The 26,405-nt window shown below is 33.5% G+C and overlaps 4 protein-coding genes and 1 long non-coding RNA gene across 10 annotated transcripts in view; 2 read left to right on the top strand and 3 right to left on the bottom strand.

Moving 5' to 3' along the window:
- The window catches only part of Picot (putative inorganic phosphate cotransporter protein picot), a 42,834-nt gene extending 40,173 nt beyond the window's left edge, over window positions 1-2,661 (bottom strand). The window contains exon 1 of the mRNA XM_071772915.1: window positions 2,430-2,661. Within this exon, the coding sequence (XP_071629016.1) occupies window positions 2,430-2,520 (91 nt within the window). The 5' untranslated portion in view covers window positions 2,521-2,661. The remainder of the gene's footprint in view (window positions 1-2,429) is intronic.
- Window positions 2,662-2,725: 64 nt separating this feature from the next.
- LOC139809753 (ionotropic receptor 75a-like) lies at window positions 2,726-19,412 on the top strand. 5 transcript variants are annotated; one of them, XM_071772913.1, is made up of 10 exons: window positions 2,726-2,856; window positions 15,107-15,270; window positions 15,509-15,859; window positions 16,135-16,250; window positions 16,951-17,121; window positions 17,399-17,649; window positions 17,842-18,050; window positions 18,210-18,484; window positions 18,959-19,153; window positions 19,216-19,412. In XM_071772913.1, the coding sequence occupies exons 3-10, from the start codon at window positions 15,524-15,526 to the stop codon at window positions 19,289-19,291; spliced, it is 1,629 nt and encodes a 542-aa protein (XP_071629014.1). In that variant the 5' UTR covers window positions 2,726-2,856; window positions 15,107-15,270; window positions 15,509-15,523; the 3' UTR covers window positions 19,292-19,412. The 5 variants fall into 5 exon arrangements, with proteins under 5 accessions (XP_071629014.1, XP_071629013.1, XP_071629011.1 ...); XM_071772912.1 differs by lacking the exon at window positions 2,726-2,856 and adding an exon at window positions 5,776-8,203; XM_071772910.1 differs by lacking the exon at window positions 2,726-2,856 and adding an exon at window positions 8,239-9,026.
- LOC139809757 (uncharacterized) lies at window positions 8,929-11,470 on the bottom strand. Its single transcript, XR_011731174.1, has 3 exons — window positions 10,929-11,470; window positions 10,451-10,552; window positions 8,929-9,067 (listed from the first exon to the last, which is right to left on the bottom strand). It is a non-coding gene; the product is annotated as an uncharacterized lncRNA (long non-coding RNA).
- Window positions 17,926-21,387, bottom strand: LOC139809756 (dynactin subunit 5-like). Of its 2 annotated transcripts, XM_071772918.1 has the most exons (5): window positions 21,174-21,387; window positions 20,787-20,974; window positions 20,375-20,486; window positions 20,145-20,291; window positions 17,926-18,065 (listed from the first exon to the last, which is right to left on the bottom strand). In XM_071772918.1, exons 1-5 carry the CDS (start codon window positions 21,219-21,221, stop codon window positions 18,003-18,005), a joined length of 558 nt encoding a protein of 185 aa, XP_071629019.1. In that variant the 5' UTR covers window positions 21,222-21,387; the 3' UTR covers window positions 17,926-18,002. The 2 variants fall into 2 exon arrangements, with proteins under 2 accessions (XP_071629019.1, XP_071629020.1); XM_071772919.1 differs by lacking the exon at window positions 17,926-18,065 and having other exon boundaries at window positions 19,622-20,291; window positions 21,174-21,376.
- A 358-nt stretch (window positions 21,388-21,745) lies between these two features.
- Window positions 21,746-25,972, top strand: LOC139809755 (leukotriene A-4 hydrolase-like). The gene is made up of 10 exons (XM_071772916.1): window positions 21,746-21,786; window positions 22,323-22,432; window positions 22,505-22,689; window positions 22,778-22,904; window positions 22,987-23,055; window positions 23,729-24,017; window positions 24,221-24,525; window positions 24,671-24,925; window positions 25,016-25,305; window positions 25,380-25,972. Exons 4-10 carry the CDS (start codon window positions 22,797-22,799, stop codon window positions 25,609-25,611), a joined length of 1,548 nt encoding a protein of 515 aa, XP_071629017.1. The 5' UTR covers window positions 21,746-21,786; window positions 22,323-22,432; window positions 22,505-22,689; window positions 22,778-22,796; the 3' UTR covers window positions 25,612-25,972.
- The last annotated feature ends 433 nt before the right edge of the window (window positions 25,973-26,405 follow it).

Consider the following 26,405-nt stretch of genomic DNA (forward strand, 5'->3'; position numbering starts at 1 on the left):
CTGCATGCCGGTGAATGCTTCAAATTCGTCGTTTCGGGCAATCCCATCAAGCGCGAGGAATGCCAACGAAATCACGTGATCTCATTGCTTCCGGGTCGGATCAGATACGCGCGAATAGGTACATCATCAAACGAAGTGCCGCTGGGTGATTCGCATCGATCGACTTACGTAAAAGTAACCGATGTAATGAGCGCGAACTCGATTTTACCATGCGCCACTGTTTGTTTTGCAAACGCGAAATACAAGGTCTCTCACACGGTATCATTAGCAATTGCGAATAATGCTCACCATTCCGTAAAATCCATCACATTAAAAGAAAACATGTGCTTACGCTCTTCTTAATTTTCATTGCAAGTATGAAAGGCTGTTCCAAACTCGTCGATTTTTATCTTAATAGATCACAGTCATTGTTATTCGTCTTTACTTCAATTTGATTAATTTTCTCTTTTGATTATAATTATTGAATAACCAACGATTAAATAATTTGGCAATTAAGTCAAAATACTAAAAAGCTGAAGACCGAAAATTCAAAAAGACAATGCTCATAAGTTCCGATAATTTTTTAATCAATTCTTTAAAAAAATTTGTATTAGAGTGTCATTATTTGATAATCAACATTAAATAATTTGACAATTACTTTAAGAGAAAATTAGAAAAAAATAAAAAAATTAAGAAAAAATATCTTATAAATCTAAGTAGATAAGCTTTATTAAATTGCACCTAAAATCAATTTAGAATATATTTTTAGTTCTGGGAGCATTCCTGACCTTGTCAGTCATGACATCATTTCTCCATATTAGTTGCGAGTTAAATAAAAATTGTAAGCAATTTAATACTTGATACATGGCATATTACGATACGTCAGTTGCAGTAGATGGATAATAGGTATCGAATCGTACGAATGTATACCATGGTGGTTACATGAAACTGACAAAGTCACATATACGGAATTCACGAATATGGTCACACTGTGAAACTCGCGAGATTGTCTACCTATCGACAGAGTTAACGAACTCACTAATTAACTATTCCAACATCGTTGCTGACATTGACCTCGCTCGAAAGTGAGAGTAAGAGTTTGCAGACTACGTAGTAGATTATGATAATTAACGGAAAGATTCGATCCGTCGAGAGTGACGATATATAAAGTCAAAGGAATACGATCGCCTGAAGTAGCAGCCATAAATCTCTCACCACGTTATTTTGTATTATTAATGACTATCTAAAGTAGTTGTCTATATTTTATTTACGTGTACATGTATACAAATATATCTATATACATACAAATATATATGTAAACATATATTATTAGTTATTTATTGGTCGGCGCGCAGTTATTATGGTTGGAAAATATCTATTAAAATTAAAAATAATTTAACGCGAACATCTTGTTGCGTCTCTGTGGCCTTTCGTTATATATGTTTGATTTGTAATTATTTGAGCTTATCACGATTATCAATATATTTATTAAATAAAGTAAAAAAATATATATTATATATCACACATATGTACACGGAAGAAAAATAAAGTTGCTTCAATTAAACGTCGACGTCACGGGCTGCCACAAACATAAATAGTTAATTCAATTGGATATTATTGAACTAAATATTTAAATTATTAAAACAATTATCTGATATTTTTTATTAATATTGATGTTGCATCAATAGATTTTATCTCAACTGACACTGATGATGTTGATACATCATTTTGTTTCCGTGTACATGTTTAATTGTTAAATATAATTTCGATATAATTTCTGCAAGTTTTGTTTTTTCTTTCAGAATAATTTTTTCCGAGTTTGGTCAATATTCCCCCATTTTTCCTGGCTTTTTTACACGTTAGTTAAGAAAAAGTCGCGTCCTTGTGTGTACGTCGAATGAAAATATATGCGCTACATTACACGGAACATAGTAATTTTACGATAGCGTATCTACAAAAGACATCCATAAGACCGTAGGTCAAAATCGTTAAAAAGATCTCGTACAACACTTTTGTCATTCCTACAGTTCTGTTCCTATCACATAAACCTACTTTTACGCGATGCATCGAAAGTCAAGTCACATCTCCGTACTACGCAATAGCTTCCAAAACGCCGGAAGCTATTTACATTGGATAAATAACGTGTAGAAATCGTTTACACTATAAAATCAATCGACAGCAGCTCATTTAAATCGTAATTTCAACAAATTTAAATTTTGGCGCACTTACTTCATTGCAGACGCGCAAAAAGATCCCGGTACTTTTTTGGCGATAAAAACACAACAAAACAAAACACAAGGTACATTCCGTGCGTTCGAAGATCGAACTCATCGAAATAACATATTTACATTTGCCTATATTTGATAGGTACAGTATTATATATTTAGGAAGCCATGAAAAATGCACCTCAGCTGCGAAGTTAATTCGTAAAAAAACGCTTGCTTATCTACCTTTAGGAAAAGCAGGAGCGTCCACGTCGAAGATCTCGGGTTTCTTGATCTCCGATTTCTTTCGATCCGGGGTCATCGCGTTCTCGACCATGTTGCCGGCCGCGCTGAGGAATCGATCGACGAAGAAGTCTCCTGCCAAGGAAGGTCTCCCCAAGGAAGAGGTGCTCCGTCCCGAAAATCGGCGTCGGTCCTGTTCCGCGTGTGGCGCGCGGTGCGACGGTCACTCTGGCACTGTTACAAACACGGCCGAACTCGCGACACTTAGAGGCGAACACCTCGCGCATGTCGGCCAATTAGACCACGCCGTGGGAGCCCCACCGGCGCGGCACGGCTCCCAACTCTTCTCTCTCACGCGCGGTTTTTCCTGAATCGCACCTGCCTGTCTATCAGCGAGCCACAAACTGAAAAGGCAAAACAAAACGATCAGGTATCTCTGAGAACAATAGTCCTCCGTGAAAAAGTAAAATCGTCTCGAATAAACTGTGTCAACGATACGAGGGACGTCGAGGGAATCTGTCCCGAAGGGGGCAGATGCCAAACCAATGCGCGATACGACGCGTCGTATTTTAGACAGATGCACGCCGGTGTGCAGAGAGCAAATATGTACAGAGCGTCTCGAAATTGTCGTTATTTCCTTTATTCGTGAATCTTTGAGCGATGCGTGAGATCAGGCTGCCTCTCTCGCAAAAAATGCATCTGGTATTTAATAAAAACGTGACACCTTTTAATTATAAATCAAAATTCTTCAACCATTTTCCTAGATTGTAAATTTCTTTAAACGACCTGAGTTAATTTTCTCTTAGCAAAATTGCCAGAGAAATCATAAATTATAAATCTCTATAACACAAGTATTCTCGAGAATAAATGCTCAAGTTAAGATAATCTATTAAAATATAATATACTTGAGATTAAATGCTAAAGTTACGAGACATCGATATTTTTAGAACATAAGTGTTTAGAACATAACTTGAAATAAAAAATTCAAAAAATTAATTATTACAAATGATAATATATATCTTAGTCTTCAATTAATTTCAATTAGTTATTTTTCTTTTGTCAGAATATGACACGAGATACGATCGCGTTTGAGATTATAAACATGCAGAAGGAGATTTTATCCCATTAAACGTATGTCAAAAGCAAATACTAGATAAAAGATAATAAAGATAAGTAAAGGTAAAGATTTGCAATATGTTTCTAGTTTTCAAAAGATAAATCATTCCTTTGAATAATATTTAAAAAAAAACAGATAGTAATTTATTATCACTATTTTTTATTATTATTATTTCATTATTCATATTCTATTAACTCACTTAATCTCGAAAATATCTAGAACATGTAGTAGAAGATTGATAACCATTTAATGACAAGTAAGTTATAGATAAATTATTAATGCAAGTCGTTCGAGTCTCTTAAGATACGGGCTGTATTTCGTAGTGCAGCTATACAGATTATTAATTATTATGGATACTACACACCGTGTTCTTCAGCACGAGAAAAATAAGCGTGTCACACGTGCGCCAGCAATTTCGAATTACCGTCCTATTATCTGTTCCACTCATTGAACGCTTTAATTGAACGCTTTCACGTACGCGATGATGTCAAGGAAAGGAAAGAGTAGCTCCAACGTTCAGAGATAGAGTCGATATTTTCAGCACGACTATCAGTGATAACAAAACAGCAGATATGATATTCGACTATAATCGGCTCAAAATCGACTCAAGACCATATAATACATGTCACTTAAATCAAATGCTCAAACACCTTTCACAAGAAATTGAAAAAGGTATTTGAGCCTAATTGTGCCTAATTAAAATTATAAACAATATTTTTCAAAAATATAAGTGTAATCAAACCAAGTATTTCATTAATAATTGAATTAATTTCGATACAAAATATCTATCGTTTGCTTTTCTTAAGATAAAGCTAATATGGCTGTTAACAACAATTCTTCTTGCAGAGACCTTATATACTGTCTAAAACCTGCTTTTATAATGACACTCAAAAATAGATTTTTCCAAAAATATTAGGATTAATAAAATATTACGATTAATGCTCCAGCATAAACGTAACATCAGTTAAATTGATCGAGTACTAAGGTAAATAACATAATACATAGTGTTTCTTAAGTACTGTTCAATATTTTAGGAGTTGATTTTTAAGATCATTTTATGAAGGAAAATTTATGCGAACATATGATCTCAATAAAACCACTTTTCAGAAATACAGACTGTTAAAAATTCTATAAAATTATCATTTTTTTTTCTTAGTAGTTCTTTAAAAAAGGTTGTAATATAGTTATTTGTGTAACATGCTTTTTTATATTTATATTAGTTGTACCTTAATTCTTTCAAAAACAATTAGACAAAATTCAGTTGCCAACTAAAACGCCAATTATACGTAAAAATAAAAGTAATACTTAGGGCCACTTCGACCAAGCTCTGATTAATTTAATCGTTGATTAGTCCATTAGAAATGACCAATCGTATTTTCTCATTAAGCAGATTGGCAAATGTGATTGGTCATTTCCAATGGACTAATCAACGATTAAATTAATCAAAGCTTGGTCGAAGTGGCCCCTACTCTATCTATTTACTACCTTTTTATTCTGTCTATTTATGTGAGGTTGAAAAAGAAACCTCTTTCCATTTAGAAGCTATTAGGAAAAAAACTATAATTTTATAGAATTTTTAACATCCTGCATCTCTGAAACGAAGCTTTTGAGATGATTTTTTATTAACTTTTCTTCATAAAATAATCTCAAAAATCAACTCGTAGAATATTAGAAAGTAAATTAAGAAACACTCTATATATATATGACATAAAAATATAGATTATTAGCAAAATTGTTTCTAAACTTATTTTTTTTTTTCTACATCCAAGACCATTTACTGGAAATATTCAGATCTCTCAGTTTTTCACAATGTATCATCATTATAAAATTTATTTCATATTCCTATTTCATAATTCATATTGCATAATGCAAAAGATATTGAATTTTAACCAGTCGATTGCAAAACACGTAAATAATATCTACATGAGAATACTACTCTTCAAATACTCGCAATATCGCTTTCAGAAATCGTCTGCGAGCAACAGCAGTAATAACAAAACCGATATGCTAATCGAAACTCATATCTTTTTATTATCAATCGTGCCGCATTATAATTATCAGCATTCTTACTATCGAACATTCTTTTATCACTAAAACGCAACTACAAGAATAATTCGTGCGGCAAAATAAGCTAACTTTGAACAGTTATAACAAACAAACATTTATATTTAAATATTATTACATTTACATTTACATTTAAATATTATTACATTAAGTATTACATTTAAGTATTATATATTAAGTTATATATATATTAAGTAGCTGAACATTTAAGTCTGAAAAAAGAATAATATTAGTCATTTCTGAGGCGGCCATGATCGATGCCAACGATGCGTATCGCCGAATCTACTCGTAATGCCAAGGTCGACCGGTACCGTCAAAAGGATTCACCTCGCAACTATTTGTCTCTCGAAAAAAAAATAGCTATTGCAATATTCCGTCCTTTGTTGACCTTCTTTGTGTTTCTCTAAATAAATTATCCACGCTGTGAAAGAACTACAGGATGATTATTGATTAATGACTGCTGTTGAAATTGCAGTACTAGACACGGTCGAGACCGTCGACCTCGCGACGATACCGGATGTGATTAATCTCGCGCGACTCGATGTAGTCCAAAAATCGATCATTGCTAATCGTGGCCAGATAAATTTATTGACGTATGGAAATAAGAAGCTGAAGCTTAACATAACTTTTTGTAATTCCTGCCGCGACACTATTAAATAAATCAACAGCGGACGTATTTCAGGAACGCAATCGATTCTAAACGAGGCATCAAGACAGTTACGTCAATATTTATCGCAAATAATTAATAATCGGAACATTATCGGACAAGAGTATCAAACAAATCAAGACGATTGATACGGCTGCCGCCACTAAACAGGATTAATCCGACGTGTTCTATCATATTATCTCATTCGATATAAAAATTAATTTTGTCTAATGTCGCTATGAGTCCATCGGAAAAGATATGAAGAAAGAGAATATCGCAAAGAATAATTCATTGAAGTTACGTTATCCATTGCTCTTTTCAGAAGTGCACGGCGAAACGTGCAGGAAAACGTTATGGAAAATCACCGGTTCTACCGTGCTGCCGGTTTTGCGGAAAGATAACACGCACGCCGACGAGTTCGCTAAGTCGCCGCGCCGGGCAGAAATTCCAAAGCGGACACGTCTGCCGTCTCTTAACGAGAACTACTTCTCCGCACCGGGGAATCGTAACTCATTTCCCGGCACGAGAACTCGTTCACGAGGTAATGACTCTCGTGACACTCTCGGAGCCTCTTATTTGCGGCGCGGTGCGGCGCGTCATCGTCATCGTCATCCATCGGTGGGCCTTCTCGAGTGACCCACAGACCCCATCACTGGCGGCCTCATTCGCGGGTCGACAAACTGGCACGACCGAGCAGCCGAGACCAAGCCGGTAGCGAGTTATGCCAATTTGTCCCTTCCACTTCCGCCAATCCCAGTTCTTAACATTGTCACCGATTCAAATGACGCGGACGATAAAGAGATTGAATACATTGTGCGTGGCGCATTTATGATAAAGGTAGCGTGTACCTTCTACGCGATGGAACGGCCAGCTAATTACGTAAGTGGCATTGTCGCGTTTCACATTTTGCGAATTCAAAAGAAAATAGTATATTGTACAACTAGTGGGAAAAGTGGTCGATTCTGAATGAGTGTGAAGTTGGTCGCACGAGCGAAGCGAGTGCGACCATCACACTCATTTGGGCTCGACCACTCTTCCCACGAGTTGTTCATACTATTTTTCCTAACAAGAGCGTGAAACAGGCCGCGCTTGTTTTACAATTTCATTTCTCCACTAGTTGAGAAATGGCTCCATTTTTCAACTAGTGGAGAAATGGATCGTTTTGCTCACTCAAAACAAGCGCGAAAAGCGGCCTATTTTACGCTCGCGTTAGGAAAAATTATTTTTCTAACGTTTACAATTGATGCGAATTGATGGGCTTTAAAGATATCAGTTTATGAGGATCGATACGTCACGCAACTTAATTGCAATCACATACATAATATTATAAATGCGAATATTATTACAATGTTGCTATTTATCGAAATGTCTCGCGTTCCACGATTGCCTATCTTGGTACATCTCGAATAAAAATTATCAACAAAACCGTACTGTGTTATATTTTTATCAACGTTACGATCGTTCCGTGATTCATGGAATAAACTCGGCGCGTGTTTTATCAGGTTGCACTGATACCAATTTACATATACATTTACGACCACCCCGGCGTAATTTGTGGAAATGTTCGCGGTCTCGGTATGGCCTCGCGGAAACTTTTGTCGCGCCGTAAAAAAAATTTCCGCGGCGAAAGCGCGCGCGTAATTTTATCAGGTCGACGTTTCGAGCGACGAGAAAGTGTAGCATCGCGATATATGTTCCCGCGTCCTTTTTCCTTTGGTCAGTAAACGAGCTGTGTTGTAGTCGAACCATTTTATCAAGCCCGACACGCGCATATAGCGAAGTTTCTTTCCGGCTGGTGAACATGGACTTTCTTGCGATTTCGTTTTCGGTACAAAAAACACGGTCAAAATAATACGCAATCGCATCAGAGAACTGATTGGATTATCAGCTATCACCGCGCGAGCACAAAAATCGATACGTCAATCCATATTTGATAACGTTGGAAACTCCGTAAGTGTCTCGATAATTCTAATTAATAAATATTCACTATTACCGTGCCGAGTTCGTCAAAGAATCGCAATGAGTTAAGATTCCTTAACTCTTTTCTGTACATATGTCATTCATACATTTTTTAGACCATTTATCCATTTCTTTTTTACTTATTAAAACAAAAAAAATTAAGAATGCAAAAATAATTGTTACGACACAAAATGCAATTCCCTTTAGAGAGAATCTGTTCTATTACATTTAATTAAGTGAATTAAAATGTGGGATTCCCCGGCATTGACGCGATAACATTGCAATTAAGATTACTTAAGAGTGTTTTGAAGTAGTCTGCGCATTCTGGTAAGGCGACACACAGCGAGGAAATATATAATTTCTAATAGTAATTATATACCTAGTAATTATTGCATGGTTATTTTTAAACTAATTCCGCCTTTTAAATGACCTTAAGATTACTTTCACAGATAAACTCAAAATTCATATAAGAATGTGACGAGAACACGTCTCTCGGCAAAAGGGGAAACTCGCAATCGCTTCCACGAAGTCTCTTATCTTGCGTAATGGATCATCGTATGCGAGCGAAATATTCGATCGCAATCGAGAGTCATACATCTCACGCGGAATATTAAAGACCGGCAATAAAACTGATTGTTGAATCGCGTTCCGTGGATTCGCGGTTGTGTGAGGACGATTAATTCTGAGCACGTGCGATTCGGTGTTTGCCCATGTCGATCTGGTGATCTCGTGAATAAGCGCTGATAAGAAAACGGCAGGAGGCTCGTCTCACGTGTCAATCACTAGCTAATCACGCGAGCTGCCAATGCGAGCGGTAAGCAAGCTCTCGGTCTCCACGTGACCGGACAATACAATCTGCAAAAGTGCGAAATAGTTAGCTCCTTGCAATTCACAAGAAAAATTAATTTTAACAAATATGCATAGTGCGATAATCGATTTCTGTTATCCAAGGATACTTTATTATAAAGACAATCTGTGAAACTTTCGTGTACTTGAAAAACGGCACACGGCGAAAATGTTCTTTTAGAATTTACCCTGAAAATTATGGTAGTTGTGGGACAACATGTATTGCGAAGAATTTTATGCGAGCTATTCTGATTAATATTTATCATATTAGAAAAATATTAATATCTATTACAATAAAATATAAAATATGTTGAATTAATTTTACTAAAATATACAATAAAATTTCAATAATTTTTCCAAAATTACCAATCTGCTTGGTAATTTTTATTACGTTGTTTGTAAAATGTCTTTTGTATATTTTAAAAATTCCTTGGTTGCCAAGTTGTCCCAAGTTTGTAGTGAATTTAACGGTAAAATATAACAAAAAATTCTCTCCGTGTACGACTACCGTGTCGAGTCCATCAAAGAATCTCAACGAGTTAAGATTCTAACTCTTTTCTGTGTCTGTCATTCATACATTTTTTAGACCATTTATCCATTTCTTTTTTATTTATTATAAAACCAAAAAAAGAATTAAGAATGCAAAAATAATTGTTACGACACAGGATGCTATCTCCTTTAGAGAGACTCTGTTCTATTACGAATTAAATTGTTGCACAATCATCCTTTGTCTACGTGAAATGTTGCAACGCGATTGTACATATCGGTTGGTTGCGCGACAATTCGCTCGCTGATTACGATGCTTCGCCTTAATTGCGGAGATCCGCCGCGCGATCTCCTCGATAAGCATTGCACGATTTCGCACATGAGTGAAATATCCGAAAAAAGTGAAAAGCTTCCTCTGGCGCGTGTTTTCTCTTGTTAATTGGAAATTTATAATGACTAACATGCGAGTGCTTCCGTCAACTTATGGCCCGCCGTCGAATCCTCGTTAAATATAATTCCGTTTCAGAAAGTATTTAATTAACATGTAAATTTCGACAATATTTAACATGCAACGTTCGCCTTTCTTCCGTAAGATAAATACAAACGCAGGTGTGTAAATTAATGTACGTGATTGCATCGAACGTGTGATGCGCAATTAAAAAAACGTCATTACATGACTCGATACTTGAAAGGATTAAAACGACCATGTTGGATGCACATGGGACGGAAGTTTTCAGATCGTATAAGTCAGTCTTGGTATAAGTATAAGCGAGTCTTGTCGCTTTATGACATCGCATTGTAGCGTAGTATATGTGTACAGACTGACTAAAACTAAGACAGCAATTTTGCACGTTCATCGCGGGCGACGAGCCTTCCGTCGAACGTTTCGAATGACGGAATATTTACACAGATTTTGTCCCACCTCAAATGGAAACTCTCACACTAAAGCGTCGTGTGTCGTGGAAAAGTTTTATTGTAGGTATATGTCATAGAATCCAACTGTTAGCACTGTAAAAGAGAAATAAATAGATATAAATATTTATTTGTTTCGTGCATTTGGGCTTTAAAAGAATTTACAAAAACTATTTCTAATTTATGATATTCCATACTGAAATCATAATCACCAAAAATTTAATAAAAAATATATAATATTGCTGCTTTAAATTATGTAAACATTAAACATCATAATTCATATTAAATTCTGCAATTACAACTGTTTATACAATTACAATTACATTATTGTTACAACCATTACCCTGCATTGCAGCTATTATAATGTTATTCTAGAATATGTCTTAGACTTTCTTTCTATAACATAAAATGCCTTAAAAATAAATAAATAAATGAAGTTTTTGCAATGATATTTGATAAAAATTATTGATACCTGCAAAAACGTGTATTCTTCTAGTGCAGAACGTTTTTTCTATCTCTTTATCCAGTATTTAGTTAAATAAAACCGTCCTTTTTCGAACTTGATTGCATTAAGTAATTTTATTATAAACATATAAAAATAAGATTCTCCTAATCAAGAATTTTTTCCTATCATCATATTTAATTTAAATATAGCGACGTTTAAACTAACATCATATTTAATTTAAATATAATGACGTTTAATGTAGCTTAATGTGAAATAAATTTGTCCGATACGATGATCACGTACACCATTCAACACGAGGACATGCGTCAAACATGTGCGTCAAATATGCGCGCCGGAGATGCGGAGAGTGCAAATCTTTGTTTCACGATAAGAAAACGGGCAAAGATAATCCTTCGAAAGCCGTACACGTGACATTGAAGGTAGGCTAGGTCTTCCAGCTGCCTTTCTTCGCGGATTCATAATGCATATCGCGCTACCATTATCGTCTCAAATAGTGCATTCGGAGGGATAAAAAAGCATTCGTGAGAACGAGGAAAGCTGGCGAAATCGTGCCTCGAGAAGCACCATACCAAGTATATAATCTGTTGACATACGTTAAGCAGCGTCTAACGTCTATCTTGAATATTTCACCAGTCGTAATAACGCTCGTTATCTTGATTGCCCATTATTTCTTCGCGGATTCACGATTCTACAATGTGCGGAATTACGCGGAATCGCTATGTAATCATGGAGAGACTATGGTACGATAAATGGTGCATGAATTTGATCGATTTTGCCTACAATCTCGAAGGATCTCCGCAGTCAGTCAGCGGAGATAAGCGCGATCGGAATGATCCTCTTTGTCTTGTGTATCCTCGCGCTGTCACTCGGCATTGACGTAATCGCGTCACCTCGCGTCGACGACGTTATCGTAAGATTTATCGTTAACGCGACGCCCATTCTATTTCCACCTGCGAGAGTATCTTTACAACTGTGCACCAGCTATGGCAAGATTTTTCGTATTCATGATTTCTATATTGTTTGTTTATTGAGAAAAAGAAGAATAATACATAAAATACATAAAAATGAGAATAATACCTATAGAGAAAATTAAGAATACTCTTTTATATTAAATCAAAGTGCAAGAAAAAAAGAATTAACTAGAGCCTAAAGTGCAAATGTGTAAATCTAGGATAATTATCTCAATAAATCTTATCTTTTAATAAATTTGAACACTTGTACAGGGTTAAATGATCAAAAAATAAATATTTTATGAGATATTTCATATCTTATATAAAATATTTTTTATTTTACATTATGTCATATTTTTTAATTTTTTCGTTTTTTTTTTAATTTTAGTTAATGCTTCTTTAATTGACAGATAACAAATAAAATTAACTAAAATTATAATAATTTTATTCAATGTAGTTGTTGCATATATAGAAATATTCTCTATCACAAAGTGGTTGACATAAGCTGTGTTCCAATATTCACCCCAGGTAACACATACACGTTTCAGAAATGTTTTATAAGCGTTTTTCCGAAACGTTTTACAATCGATTTCTAGAAACGTTTCTCATGAGTAAAAATGTCCATTTGAAAAAAAAACGTTCGATGAAACGTTTCTTTTCCGATAAAATAACGTTTAAAAAACTATTATAGAAACGTTTTATTTTAATGATAAAGACATTTTAGATAAAGACATTTAAAATTCCTACTTTTTACGTCTTTTGAACGTGTTTATGGCGTCTTTGAGACATGCGTGAGAATGTTCTAGAAGCTTTATATGCATATACCCATCTATGGCGTCTATTCTTTTTCGAAGAAATTTCTGAACTGGGGCACATTCGTGCAATAAGTTATAAAGTGGAACAAAATATACTTGTCTCACTCTAACTTAATTGCATTACTGATGTGCACCAGTTCAGAAAGTTCTTCAAAACGGAACACATGTATAAATGTTCTTTCAATGGCCACGTTCAGCAGAACGTTTATTTTGCAACTGTTGGAAGTTTTCTAAGCTCAGATCCCTTACAAAAAAATTATTACTAACTGGTTAGTAATAAATACTTATTTTGTGTATTAATAATACTAAAATTAAGTATTTATTAGTACTTGAATCACTGTGATTCAACTATTGCACAGTATTTTATTACTGGTCAGTAATTTATGAAAGTAGTATTTAATACAGGATGAGTATTGAATACTTAGTATTAAATTTCTGATGAAAAAGCATTTAATACTAGGTGATAAATACTTGTGTAATAAATACTTGTGTTGAATTACTGATGAGTATTTCAATGTTAGTACTGAAATACTGGATCGAGGATTCCATGTGTAATAAATCACTGGCCAGTATTTTAATGTTAATACTCACTGAACTGAATATTCCATGTGAAATTAATCACTGACCAGTACTACAATTTGTATAGAAACATTATAATGGGTAATTCCTGATAATATTAAGGAAGAGAGATAAAAGTAAGGCACAAATACATTTTATATGAAGGTCTGTACTATTTGTCCGATGACAAATAGATTAAGACCGGTAGAACAAAATTAATTTAAGTAAATAACTGGATATATGTGCATGGATAAAATGATTTATTTTGTGCAATAATAATTAGTGCAATATAAATTTAAATGTTTCAAAAAAGACTATTAAAGCTATTATATATATAGATAAAGCAAATTATAATTTTGAAAGGAAAAATTTAACAAATAGGTATTTTTATTAACTGTAAAAACGTAAAAAATACGTTTCTTAAATCATGGTTTCAAAAACATTTTTGTTCAAACGTTTCTTAATGGTTCTTTACGGTTGAAACTATATATACGTTCAAAAAACGTATATGAAACTAATATGTGCTACCTAGGACTGCCAATACTGAAAATCTATAGTTTATGTCACGCACACTATACATATAAAGCTTACTATTTTATATTTCTTTTAAAACTAAGAAACTTTTGTTTAAAGCATTTTTTGGAAAAATGAGTTATTTCTGAAGTATTTTATTCCATCATTAGAAATGAGACACCATAAGCGCTACGGTTAATTGAACAGTTATTTTTTTGGATGAAAAACTTATCTTTTGATATCTTAAATCAAAATATAAAAAATAAAAAATTCGGCGTGTAACACTAGAAAGAAGTTACGTGTAAGATAAATGTCTCGATGTACTTCAACCTTCTCTTCTTTTTCTCTTTCCTTTTCTTTAAATTAACAACGAGAAAACATAAAAAAGCCAAAGAGAAAAAGATTCTTGTGGGATAACAATGCAGATAAGTGACCCTTAAGAAAAATAGTCAACTGTTCACCCATCAATTACGTCCGTATCTTCTTTTCCTAACAAACTATAAAGGTCCTTAGGCACATATTTCTTCAAGACATTCCACGTTCTTGGATGATCGAAACTTCGATAAGTAAAGGATCTCTTCCAAGAATCACTTGAAAATTATAGACATTCCTTTCTGGAAGATTACTTAACTTCGATCTTCCAGGTCAATTTCTCTTTGATATGCAGCACACATAAAACAGTACTTCCATTTTAACACTTTGCCCATCATTCAGGTAGCTTTATTTATCTCATGATCCGTCACTGAACGACCAAATATGTAGATTTATCTGTTCCACATACCTCTCTTAATTAGTTTGAAGAAGCGGTATAAAAAAAAATTATAAAAATATATAAAAAAAAAAGATAAGGAAAAAGATAAAAGAAAAGGAAGAGGAGGAATTTTTAACTGCAATGCGAGTTACAAAAATTGTGTTCAGCATTTAGTCGGGCGTAACTCGCCCGCAATTAAGTTTAGGTGTGCCTTAAGAAGGATTTGAAACATTGACATACAAACTATTAAAATATCACTGATTTACGTATTAACTTTGTTTAGGCTATTCTTGTTAAACAAATTCTGCGATTATATTGATATCGAACTCGCTGCAATTTTCATTTTGTACAAAATTTTTAAATTATTTTATGTGTCATAATTCGTCATGTATAATAATGAGAAACATTAATTAGTTGAATTATTTCAGTAAAATTTTAACTTATAAATAAATAAATATATTATATATGTATTCTGGATGCAGAATTTCTTATTTCCACTGTACATGATGTAATGCAATAATATCTAACTTTGTATATTAATAAAGATAACGCATAAAAGATATTTATCGGAGTCGAATTAAGTATATCCTTTCGCAGATGACACGATCAAATTATCGAAAATATTGTCGAGCAACTACTTGACGCACAACATTCGTAACTTCTACGAGGAATTTGATCCAAAAATTTACAATAATTTAGAACATCAAAACCTGTACGTGTTGGATTTGGATTGCGATTATGCCATCGATGTTTTACGACAGGTAACATATATGTATTTATGTCCGCTATAAGTATACCTTACGAATAAAAGTACAAGCAGACGAAAGTATTTATTTATAAATCTTGAAATAAGGCGATTAAGAAAATTAAGAGAATTATCTTCATATATTTCGCTGACACTTCGACTGATGAGACTCATTGCACAAACAATTTCGTCGTTATTATGTTTTGTATCAATCTTCTAATTTATCATGGTCGGTATCTGATATGAAATGACAGGCACATTCGAAAAGAATGTTCGTCGCTCCGACGAAGTGGCTGCTTTTTCAAGATCGACAAAGGATTGACAACGACGATAACGCCAATTTAACGTTCACACATGACGACTCTTTGTTGGAAATCTTCGAGGATTTGGCGATCTACCCTGACAGTGATGTGGTCCTCGCGCGAAGATTCGACGGTGACTTTCTCGAATTATTGTCCGTATATCGGCCAAGTCCGCAGCGAGGTGTGATATGGGAAAATCGTGGAAACTGGACGATCAAGAGCGGTCTGCGAATGAGGACTCTCGATGTGGCCTCAGCACGAAGAAGAGATCTTCAGCAGACGCCTCTTAAATCCTGTCTCGTGGTACTTTGAATAAATGTACTACAAATCGTTTATCATGCAAGAAAATGCACTTACTTACATTATCAACGACACGTTGTCAAAGCGTTTTATTTGCAAGCTAACGCAACATGTGTGTAACATGTAATATTGCTGTATTGAACGAAAAGCAGAGCGAGTAAAATACTAACCACTTTCATAATAAAATATCGAAAATATCGCCGTGATTTATAACCGCAATTTTAAAAATTTCTTTAACAGAAAAGATATATTTTTTTCAAGATTTATCGCAATTGCAGATGACGGACCCCAATACAGTCAATCATCTGACGGACTTCAAGGATAAAACCATAGATCCTGTTACAAAGGCTAATTATCCTTGGATACTGCATTTGGTGAACCGGATGAATGCAACGTGAGTTCTTCGACATCGTATTACCAACGTTCAAATATCTCATTAGGAAGTTTGTGAAGTAAATTTAACGGCGCAATAATTTGTAACGAATTATCTTGCCAATTTTAAAATCGTGTGTGAGCTTCAAAACGACGTAATAAAATTCGAGCTCAAGGCTAATTAACGAGGCCGCAGTGAAGTGATCAGGCGATTACAGTGTAACTTGTCAAAAAACGGTGATAAATTTGTTTTTAACCGGGCAACGGTGCATAATCAGACGCGTAAATGGAGCGACTTATAATAAAATAAGCACATGACATACTTATTAATTATCGTAACTGATAAAAATTGCACGATTATCGTATTTACTCGTATCTAATCGGCTGATTAAAATCCAAAATTCATTAAAGTCTGTAAACATTGTGACATAATTCTTTAATTCTTTGGTTATCAATTGTAATAATATAAATACACAGAAATATTTAATTAAAGATAAAGCGATTTTTTATCATCCGAATTTCTATATAGGTACTTCTTTACTCCGACTTCTATACATCTTCCCTTAACATAAATTGAGAAATCATTTTTGACAAAAACTATTAATAAATTCAAATAATTGTAGTTTTAATTAAAAAGCAATTTGTTGTTTTTGTTCATGGAAACGAGATGCAATATGCGTTAACCACCGAGTTAAAATTCTATATTTTGGTTTATACGACAGGATAAGTTTCGAAGTCACGAATAGCTGGGGATATCGTGCCGAGAACGGTTCCTGGAATGGAATGATCGGGATGTTAAAACGGCGCGAGATCGATATCGGCGGCACCGCTACATTTCTCGTACCGGAACGTATCGGTGTTGTACAATATATCCAGTTGTATACACATACTTGGTAAAAGAATTATTTACTTATTAAATTGAAACGTAGTTTAAGTTGATTTTCTATGTCTTTTCAAAGGCAACATTAAGAAGAAACAGGAAATAATTAAAATTTCAGTTATTTATAATTTTTTTAATTTATAATTTATATTTACATTTATAATTTATTTTTTAAATGTGGACTTGATTAAAAAGATTATTAAACTTGCTATAAATTTTAGCTTTTTATTATAGCCCTTTATTATTATATTGTTATCGACATTTTATGGCTAATGTACAAATCTACACAGCTCGCGCTTCGTATTTCGACGGCCTTTACTGTCGACCGTGAGCAACATATTTATCTTGCCCTTCCAACGAAATGTCTGGATAGCGATTGCCGTGTTTCTCACTCTGGTCTTCTGTCTGCTCTATTTAACAATCCAATGGGAAAATTATCGCGACAGAATGGCAGAATCGGCAACCGACTGGAATCAAAAGCCCAATAAGCCAACGATCAGCGATTATCTTCTCATTCTTTTAGGCGCATTTTCTCAGCAAGGTAGAGAAACAATTAACGCTAATCTAATCGATAATATACTTAAATTCTCGAATGTTGTTACAAAATTTCTTACGACTAAATCTCATCTTCTTCGACCGCGTAAACGCTTATTATTTCGCGAATGTTATACAAATTAAATTATTTTCATTTTTTTTTCAATATAAAATTTATAAAATTTCTGTATTCCCGCAGGATATGCGTACGAGCCACACAGAATTTCATCTCGAATCGTCACCTTTATGCTGTTGCTGGCCTCACTGAGTCTCTATGCGTCTTATACAGCAAATATCGTGGGTTTGCTGCAATCTACCACGGATTCTATCAAAACTCTTCCGCATCTCCTAAACAGTCCTTTAAAGCTGGGCGCGCAGGACGTAGTGTACAATAGATATTTTTCCAAGGTCGGTATATTGAAACTGCGAAAAAATTAATATAATTTAAAAACTTTTATTATATATAATATATTATTAAATACTTTGGCTTATTACGGTGTCAAAATTATTAGTAGTATATAAGAGATAATTGCAAGAAACAAATTAGTTCTTTATGTGGGATGGTAGTCTTTTCAAGATCCCGTTAGAAAGGCGATCCTGGAACAGCGAATCGAGCCGAAAGGACGAAAATCTAATTGGATGTCCATAGAAGAAGGTGTGCGTCGCATAAGAAATGAACTCTTTGCATTTCAAGGCGAGATCGGTACGGTATACCAATTGATGCAAGACACGTACTTCGAGGAGGAGAAATGCGGTTTGACTGAGATCGATTACCTAAAAGTTTTATATCCGCTTCTCGTGATACAAGAACAATCGCCTTACTCAGAGATAATAAAAACTGGGTAAATAGTAATCGAATTGTCTTCACAATTGGATCTTCAGTTCTTCAAAACTTTAAATTTCATAAAACTTCCTGGAAATTTCAAGTCTAGCGTAAAAACATCAAAACAGATTTTATTAACGCGTTATTTTTAAGAACGTTCACAGGAAAAAAAAAAGTTAAATCAAGACTCAAGACTTAAGACTCATAAACAAGAATCTGTAATCTTGAAACGAGATATACCTAAATTACGTTAAACGGCGCGAAGAGAGAAAACGAGTAAAGGTATATATTTATGTAGTTTAATAAAAAAAAAAAAGTTGAAATAAAAAGTTGAAATTCTTATAAGATTATAGATTCTTGGTTATATACAAAAATATAATTTAACACTTTTTTTCTGTGTACTGTATGCGCATACACATACGAATTAATAACCACCTCATGATATAATAATTCTCAGAACGTTCAGCACTAATCAGGATTTATATGTTTTCAGAGCTCTAAAATTACGAGAATACGGACTTAAATATCGCGAAGAATATCGCTTGTATACGAGGAAACCAGTATGTGCGAGTCAGACCAGCTTTATCACTATCGGTTTCACGGAATGTGATTTCGCGCTGATCACAATGGGCTACGGAATACTCCTCGCTGTAATCGTGCTTGCGCTCGAGCTGCTGTGGCACAAGAGGTAAGATTTAAGAGGGACATCGTTACCATGCTTTGCGTTATTTGTTACATTTTCTTTTGCAGGCAAACTATGCGCGCAAAAAAATGCGCGATAATAGAAACGTCAAGGGCAGAAACCGACTTGGTATACCTCGATTAAGTGCCTGCAAAAAATGTACATTAGTCCGACAGAAACTAAGAGGCATCTGGTTTCCTGTACTAAATTTAACTGAATTGTAAACTTTATTTAAAAACTTTATTAAAGACATGTTTTATCATTCTGTTGGATGTTTGTATCCTTTAGCAAAATAAGGGTGAATCGTGAGTCAACGTCATTTTAATGTATCGTCATTTTTAATCCCATTTAAAATAATTACCATTAGGAAACATATATATATTCATTTCTATTCCTTTAATAAGGTTTCAACAACCTCCTTTTATGTACAAAACACTGTGTGAAATAGATTACTCGTAAAATAAATGCATGTGGTTAATAAATCTTACGAGCTTTCTTTTATGACATTACGTACACAATCTTGAAATCAGTTGCCTAGTACAATAATACAAAAGTACAATAAATAAATAATCTTACAAGTTACACTGATTTACAGTCAAAATCAGCCGCGACTTCAAGGTTACGATACATATATGAATAATTATGTACAAGGAATTTGATTTTAAATTACAAACAAGACTCTTGATTCGAACATTCTTATATATAATTCAAAAATATAACAAAATCTATACATTAATTCTAAAAAATTTATACGACTGATCTTAGATCTATTCTTTTCAGTTATAGCTGCTTTACCTTCTCTTATCTCTTTCTGTCACGCATAGGCGATACTTGATTATATATTTATTTCATCTTGAGTGCAGAGCACAAATATATAATGCATTTAAAAAGAATAAATTTTCTCTTGACTATAAGTTATTAGCATACATGTACAAATGAATAAACATTAAACGCGCGCCGGTAAGAAATGCTCGTAATAATTCTTCGTAAAGTCTACCATGAGATCCAGTGTGCACTCGGGCAGCTCTTCGACACACGTCGCCGGACTGCCAGCGAAACGAGTGAAGGACGGCACGATGGTCTCGGGTGGCACGACTGCGCCATCCTCAATGTAGCAGCAATCCTTCAGAACAGATCGCCTACCCTATAGCGAGACAAGTATGATTAATTGTGAATGCACCGCGCTTGTATTCACTCAATATGCCAAGTAAAAGTCGTTATACGTACAATTATGGCATTCTTCCCAATATAAACATAAGAACCAACCAACGCTGCGTTCACGACTGCCCGCTCTCCCACAAACACATGATTTCCCATCGTTAGAGGAAAGAAGGCAACCCTAAACAAAATTTATCATTCTTAGAATTTAGAATTTAACGTAATTGTATTAAAGAGTCGAGTTGTTTGCAAACTGTGTCTCGATATTATAAGCTGGTATCCTCAAACTTTTATAGAAAGATTAGAACTATCAAGCCTAGTTTCATCAACGTCAATTAACTGTAACTTTTAATTAAACTCACTCTTCGTCTCTTTCTAAGGAAGACAGTTAGTTTAATCGAAGGTTACAGTTAATCGACGTTGGTGAAACTGGGCCTCAGTGTGTAGTGCATATATTAATATAATAAAAAACTTCACTTGCCCTCTGCTGAATTTCTTGAAAGGTGGTCGAATGACGGCATTCTTGCTGATGATACAATAACGACCCGTCCTAACATTGGCCAAATCGCCTCTAATGATAGCGTCAGATTGCACTATTACCTTTCCATGCAGCACAATGTTTTGCGAGCCGCACAACACCGTCAGCCTGCTCACTTTATTTCCGGAGGCCTGAGATAGCGAAAAAGCGAGGTTATGTATTACGTTCTGTATATCTGGATCGCGAGAAGCGTCGCTAAACGATCAAATTTGTCAAGTCATTTCTATGGTATGTATCTTTTAACGATAATTATAATATTTCTTTCCAATTCCAGATATTGGTAAACGTTTCAATAATGTGGACGTTTCAATTCCCTTAAATAACCATTACCGTTTCAACGTATTCAGCCTTGTTGTAATAAATATCCTGCGGCTCCATCCCGAAGTGTTCTTGTACGACACAGTTGCGTTACTCAATATGTTTAAAATATTAAAAACAATACTTTAATTAAACGTCACTCCTCCGAATTACTCCGAAAACTGTTCTATTCGGCGCGATGCGCGATCAGCGATCAGCTGACGAATCGAATACATGTCGCCATCTACTGACAAAACCATGCATTATTTTTTAACTAATCGGCATCGCGGAAAAGAGCCATAAAGGCTCAGTCACAATGAGAGGAATAAGGAATAAGATAAAGGAATTAGGAATAAGGCATGTTGCATCTCACTTTAATGTACGTGTACTAAAGTGAGATGCGACATTCTCTATTCCTTATTCCTTTATCTTATTCCTTATTCCATTCCTCTCATTGTGACTGAGCCTTAACACTTCGAGACTTTCGATACATTCGAGTATCGATTTAACGTGCCTATTCTTTAGAAATCGATGGATTTGAAATGTTTATATGCGAACACTGAACAGTCACTTTGACGTTTTAATAAACATGTTACCAAACAAAAGAAAGTGATAGAAGTTAAAGGCAACACTGTGCCTTTATGCGGTGAGTATAATAGACATAAAGATCTGTTATTGCAAGCCGTTTGAAAAGGCTGTAACGTGACTCTCTCAAAATGAGTATTTCAAGAAATACTTCACACTCTTTTGCGAGACCAGGTATTTTAATTATGTGATTAGCTACATAAGCATAATACAAAGAACTTCAAATTTATATACTTATTCTTTTATTTTAAAGATAATATAACAAAATATCGAATGTTTTCGTAATTTATAAAGATGTTTGAAAGACGAAATTGCTACATATAATATATTTAGCTCTCTACTAATTTAAAGTTTTCAAAATTGAATTATTCTCTCAGTTTCAATTAACTGTGAAAATATTCTGTAAATTTTCTTAAATGTATAAAACATATTGTATTTAATATAAAAATCTAAAAATTATTTGTATTTTAGGAATAATATCGCATAATTACTATTATGATCTTTAATAAAATATAACATTTTTTTGTCATGTACTATTACATTTATCATTACTCATTACGTATGTATTTTAATTTCTATCTTCCTAATTATAAGAAGAGGCACGTGTGGTCAGTATCAATCTATTCTTAACTGTGGATTTCAACCAAAGAGTTCTTAAAGGAACAGCGCATTTGTTTATAGAATGGAAACCTTCAATTAATGAGATAGTGAGCGGACAATCCTTTTTATATCGAGCAAAAAATTTGACTGTTTATTAACATGTAATATTGAATAACTAGATTTTAGATAGCTTCGGACTTGATGTATTAAGTGTCACAGGCAGTGATGGAACACCTTTCATTTATCGTGTTGAAGATGATTTCGATCATCGTATTCAAAATGGTCATGCTCCATACATTGGAAGTCGATTTTCCATACAAATACCACAAAATGTTGGTAGTGTTAATACTACTTATAAATCTAAGTAAATATAATATTTTTTTAGAGAAATATGTATTTATTAAAAATTATTGATGTAAAAATCGAATATACCCATAATATGATACTTTTAGATTTAGATATAATAGACATATGATTCAAATTGAATATAAAACGAGTACAAACTCTCCTGCATTATATTGGCTAACACCGGAGCAAACTGCTGATGGTTTATATCCTTTCTTATTGTCTAATAACAAGGTACGCTGGCTATATAAACAATGATATTTTTCTACATGAATGTAGAAAATCATGAATGTATAAAAATCTTGATTTTTTTCAGCTAATTCACGCTAGAGCATGGTTTCCTTGCCAGGACACCCCATCTGTCAAAATTATTTACACTGCTAAGGTAAGAATTTCAACACAGTTAAATACAAGTAGTATTTGTATGCATTTAGCATTCATATTTATTTATATGAAAACTATGATATTTGATTGATTATTATTGACTGCATTAGTATTAAAAGTAATAAAAATTTGCGAAGAAATGGGACGCGTTAGTAAAAAGGAAATTAAATACACTATAATACCGCTCATCAATTTCAATACATCCTTAGATTCTTTGATTTCTCTGTAATAGAAGAACATGATACGTGTGTGTTTTGCACGGAAATGAATGCACCTGATGTTATAAACTTTTTCAACACTTGCATGCATCGTATTTTTATATATTGTTTATATAAAAATTCTTGAAAACTGTAGTTTTCGGGAAAAAAAAAAAAAAAAAAACGGGGCTAATAGCCGGATAGTGTCTGATCTCTGGAAATAAAGAAAATACGCGCACAAGGTCACTTAACCTAAAGTGATGCAAGTGAAGTGTTTATAACAGCAAGTGCATTCATTTCTGTGCAAAATACACGTATCATGTTCATGCTTCATAGAGAAATCAACGAATCTGGGGGTGTATTGAAATTAATAAGCGGTAGTGTACTTTTAAATGTAAATGACACTATATTTTCTTAGAAATTGCTTCAGTTCAACTAAAATCTATTCAATTTTTATTAACATATTAACTTCTTTAGATTTCAGTACCAAAAAGATACAAAGTTTTGATGTCCGCTTATTTGCACGATGTAGACTACAACAATAATCTAGATCTAGACGTATATACATTCATTCAAAGTAACCGTGTACCACCTTATGCAGTGATTATTGCTGTGGGCTTACTAGAGACAATACATATTAGTGATAAGACCAAATTATTTGCCGAAAGCAAATTTATTAATGAACATATAGATTATACTTCTTATTCGGACGGGATTGAAACCATGTTGCAAGTTGCCGAAAGTCTGTGTGGACCTTATATGTGGGGTAAAATATTGACTAGTTTTTTTTTATTATTTATTTAAATTAAAAATTTTTAACTTTTAAAAATCTTTTTAAAATTATTTTGATATGTTTATTTTTTATGTTATATTATTATTATTATTATTAAAAATTTTTATTTTTGTGCATTATCAATCTTTTTTTGTTTATTGTTATATTTCATTTAAAATAATATTGTATATATTTAGGTCATAGATACGATATATGCGTGCTTCCTCCAAGTATCGCCCATTTCAAAATAGAATGTCCATGCGTGACATTTATTTCGTCAACTATACTTGGCGGAGATCGTACTCGTCTCAGTAAATTCGCTCTGAACATCTCACAGTGCTGGGCAGGAAATTTAGTTACATGTTCGAATTATGAGCATTTGTGGCTGAATAGGAGTTTCAGCAATTTTATTGGCAGGAAAATTTATTGCCGAATATTGCAAGACTGTGAAGCCATGCAGTCTTTCTTGGACAAGATAGGAATCCGTGACCTAAAGAATATGGTAAAGTATAGTACTTTGATTAGAAGTAATAAATAATATTAATAATTGACAATATTTTACTTTGTATACGCAATAAATACAAACGCAAACCCATTTCTTGAATTCTTTATAGTGCAATGTGATATTTTCTGAAATTATATTACAGATTGAAAAATTCAGAAATGTGGACATGCTAGATTGTTTATTACCCAATTTGACGAATACGTCGCCCCATGAAGCTACTGATTATGTGCCTTATGAAACGGGGTGTATGCTCTTAGGTTATTTAGAGAATATATTAGGAGGACCTTCAGAATTCGAACCATTCCTTAGATCTTACTTTAAAAAATTTAAGTACGAAAGTATAAACACTAAGAATTGGAAGGACTACTTATATGAATATTTTTCTAACAAAAAGGCGGTAACATCTCTTATATACATACAAACTACAATTTTACCAGTATTCATATATTTTTAGCATTAGAAATAATGACTTCTATGTTATTTTCAGTTATTAGATGGTGTTGCATGGGACGAGTGGTTCGACACTGTCCCTTCCCCACCTGTCTTGTCGAAATTTACCGCATTGGAAATAAATATTGGCAATTTAACGGTAGAATGGGTCAACTGGGATTATAAACCCATTAATATACCACTCTTAATTGATGGAAACTCCCCTAGTGACGTTCAAATAATGATATTACTACACTATCTATATAAATGTTATGAGAAACTGACCATAAGAAAACTGGAAGTCATTCTTCATCATTACGCTCTTGATTCCAAAAATTGTGAAATAAAGTAAATATGCATATCTTTATTCAGATTAATTCACAATTGTTCAACGCGCATTATAAAGCGCATATATTTCGCAGGTTTTTTTGGTTGGTATTGTGCATCAAAGTTCGATGGGACGAGAAAGTTGAATCAGCATTGAACTTTGCCGTTGAATATTGTTCGCCAAATTATGCATGTCCTATATTTGAACAATTGATCGAATGGGAAGAAATGCGTGAACAAGCGATCGAAACATATAATCGCAATAAAGGAAAGATGTTGTATGAAACCCAGGAAAGATTAGACTTTATTATATATCTATTTAAATAATTATTTTTTTTACAATTAATCAAATTTTTTTCTTATAAGGTAAGCCATTAGTAACTGTAATTTAATATAATTTGTTTATTATAAAAGTTTATTATAAAAAAACTTTTTTAAATATAAGAGCTTTTTCTATAATCAAATCATCTTTTATCTTTCGTAAACAAATCTTTTTTTTGAATATAGAACCTCATCGGAAATACAATGCATCTGAATTTTCTATACTATCGCGACGGAATGTATATGTATTATATCAGTTACAAAAATACAAAATGGATGGTGGTGACTGTACGACTGTTGCGGAAATATGTAATTAATTTTATGTGATATAGAGATAATAATTAAATAATAAAATATTTGCACTATACATGTTTCTTTTGCTGGGTGATGCCTCGTTGTCTTCCTTGCTCCTTCTCTTTTTCCCCCTCTCTCTCTCTCTCTTTTTCCTTCTTCTCTTCTCATTTTTTCACCTATACTTTATTCGTTGTTTCTTTATAACTTGTTTATAAATTCTTATTTACAATTTACAATCCTAATTTCGAATCTGAATATATCTCAATTCTAAAAAAATATCTAATGGATATATGTCCTTTCGTGGTATCTTTACGATATACTAAACTAATTAAGATATTGAGATATATTAACTAATTAAGATATATTGTCCGAATAACTAGCGGAGATATCTACCAGACATATTCATATTATCCATATATTCATGTCCACCAAAAAATTACCAAAGGTATTTATTATATATCTATACTTATCTGTATACTTATCTCCGTAGAATTGACCGAAGATAT

This window comes from Temnothorax longispinosus, chromosome 3 (genome assembly GCF_030848805.1).
Source record: "Temnothorax longispinosus isolate EJ_2023e chromosome 3, Tlon_JGU_v1, whole genome shotgun sequence".
Lineage (NCBI taxonomy): Eukaryota > Metazoa > Arthropoda > Insecta > Hymenoptera > Formicidae > Temnothorax > Temnothorax longispinosus.

What these genes read in the sequence shown, in the direction of transcription:
- LOC139809753 (XM_071772909.1), top strand. Translation starts at nt 11,752, where the DNA reads ATGATCCTCTTTGTCTTGTGTATCCTCGCGCTGTCACTCGGCATTGAC. An exon ending in TCAGAGATAATAAAAACTGG is followed by an intron (nt 18,485 to 18,958) that starts GTAAATAGTAAT and finishes ATATGTTTTCAG; the next exon opens with AGCTCTAAAATTACGAGAAT. An exon ending in GAGCTGCTGTGGCACAAGAG is followed by an intron (nt 19,154 to 19,215) that starts GTAAGATTTAAG and finishes TTTCTTTTGCAG; the next exon opens with GCAAACTATGCGCGCAAAAA.
- LOC139809756 (XM_071772918.1), bottom strand. Translation starts at nt 21,221, where the DNA reads ATGGAGCCGCAGGATATTTATTACAACAAGGCTGAATACGTTGAAACG. An exon ending in AGGCTGAATACGTTGAAACG is followed by an intron (nt 20,975 to 21,173) that starts GTAATGGTTATT and finishes TCGCTATCTCAG; the next exon opens with GCCTCCGGAAATAAAGTGAG. An exon ending in AGTGCACACTGGATCTCATG is followed by an intron (nt 18,066 to 20,144) that starts GTAGACTTTACG and finishes ATTTTTTCGCAG; the next exon opens with TTTCAATATACCGACCTTGG.
- LOC139809755 (XM_071772916.1), top strand. Translation starts at nt 22,797, where the DNA reads ATGATTCAAATTGAATATAAAACGAGTACAAACTCTCCTGCATTATAT. An exon ending in GTGTGGACCTTATATGTGGG is followed by an intron (nt 24,018 to 24,220) that starts GTAAAATATTGA and finishes GTATATATTTAG; the next exon opens with GTCATAGATACGATATATGC. An exon ending in TCCGTGACCTAAAGAATATG is followed by an intron (nt 24,526 to 24,670) that starts GTAAAGTATAGT and finishes ATTATATTACAG; the next exon opens with ATTGAAAAATTCAGAAATGT.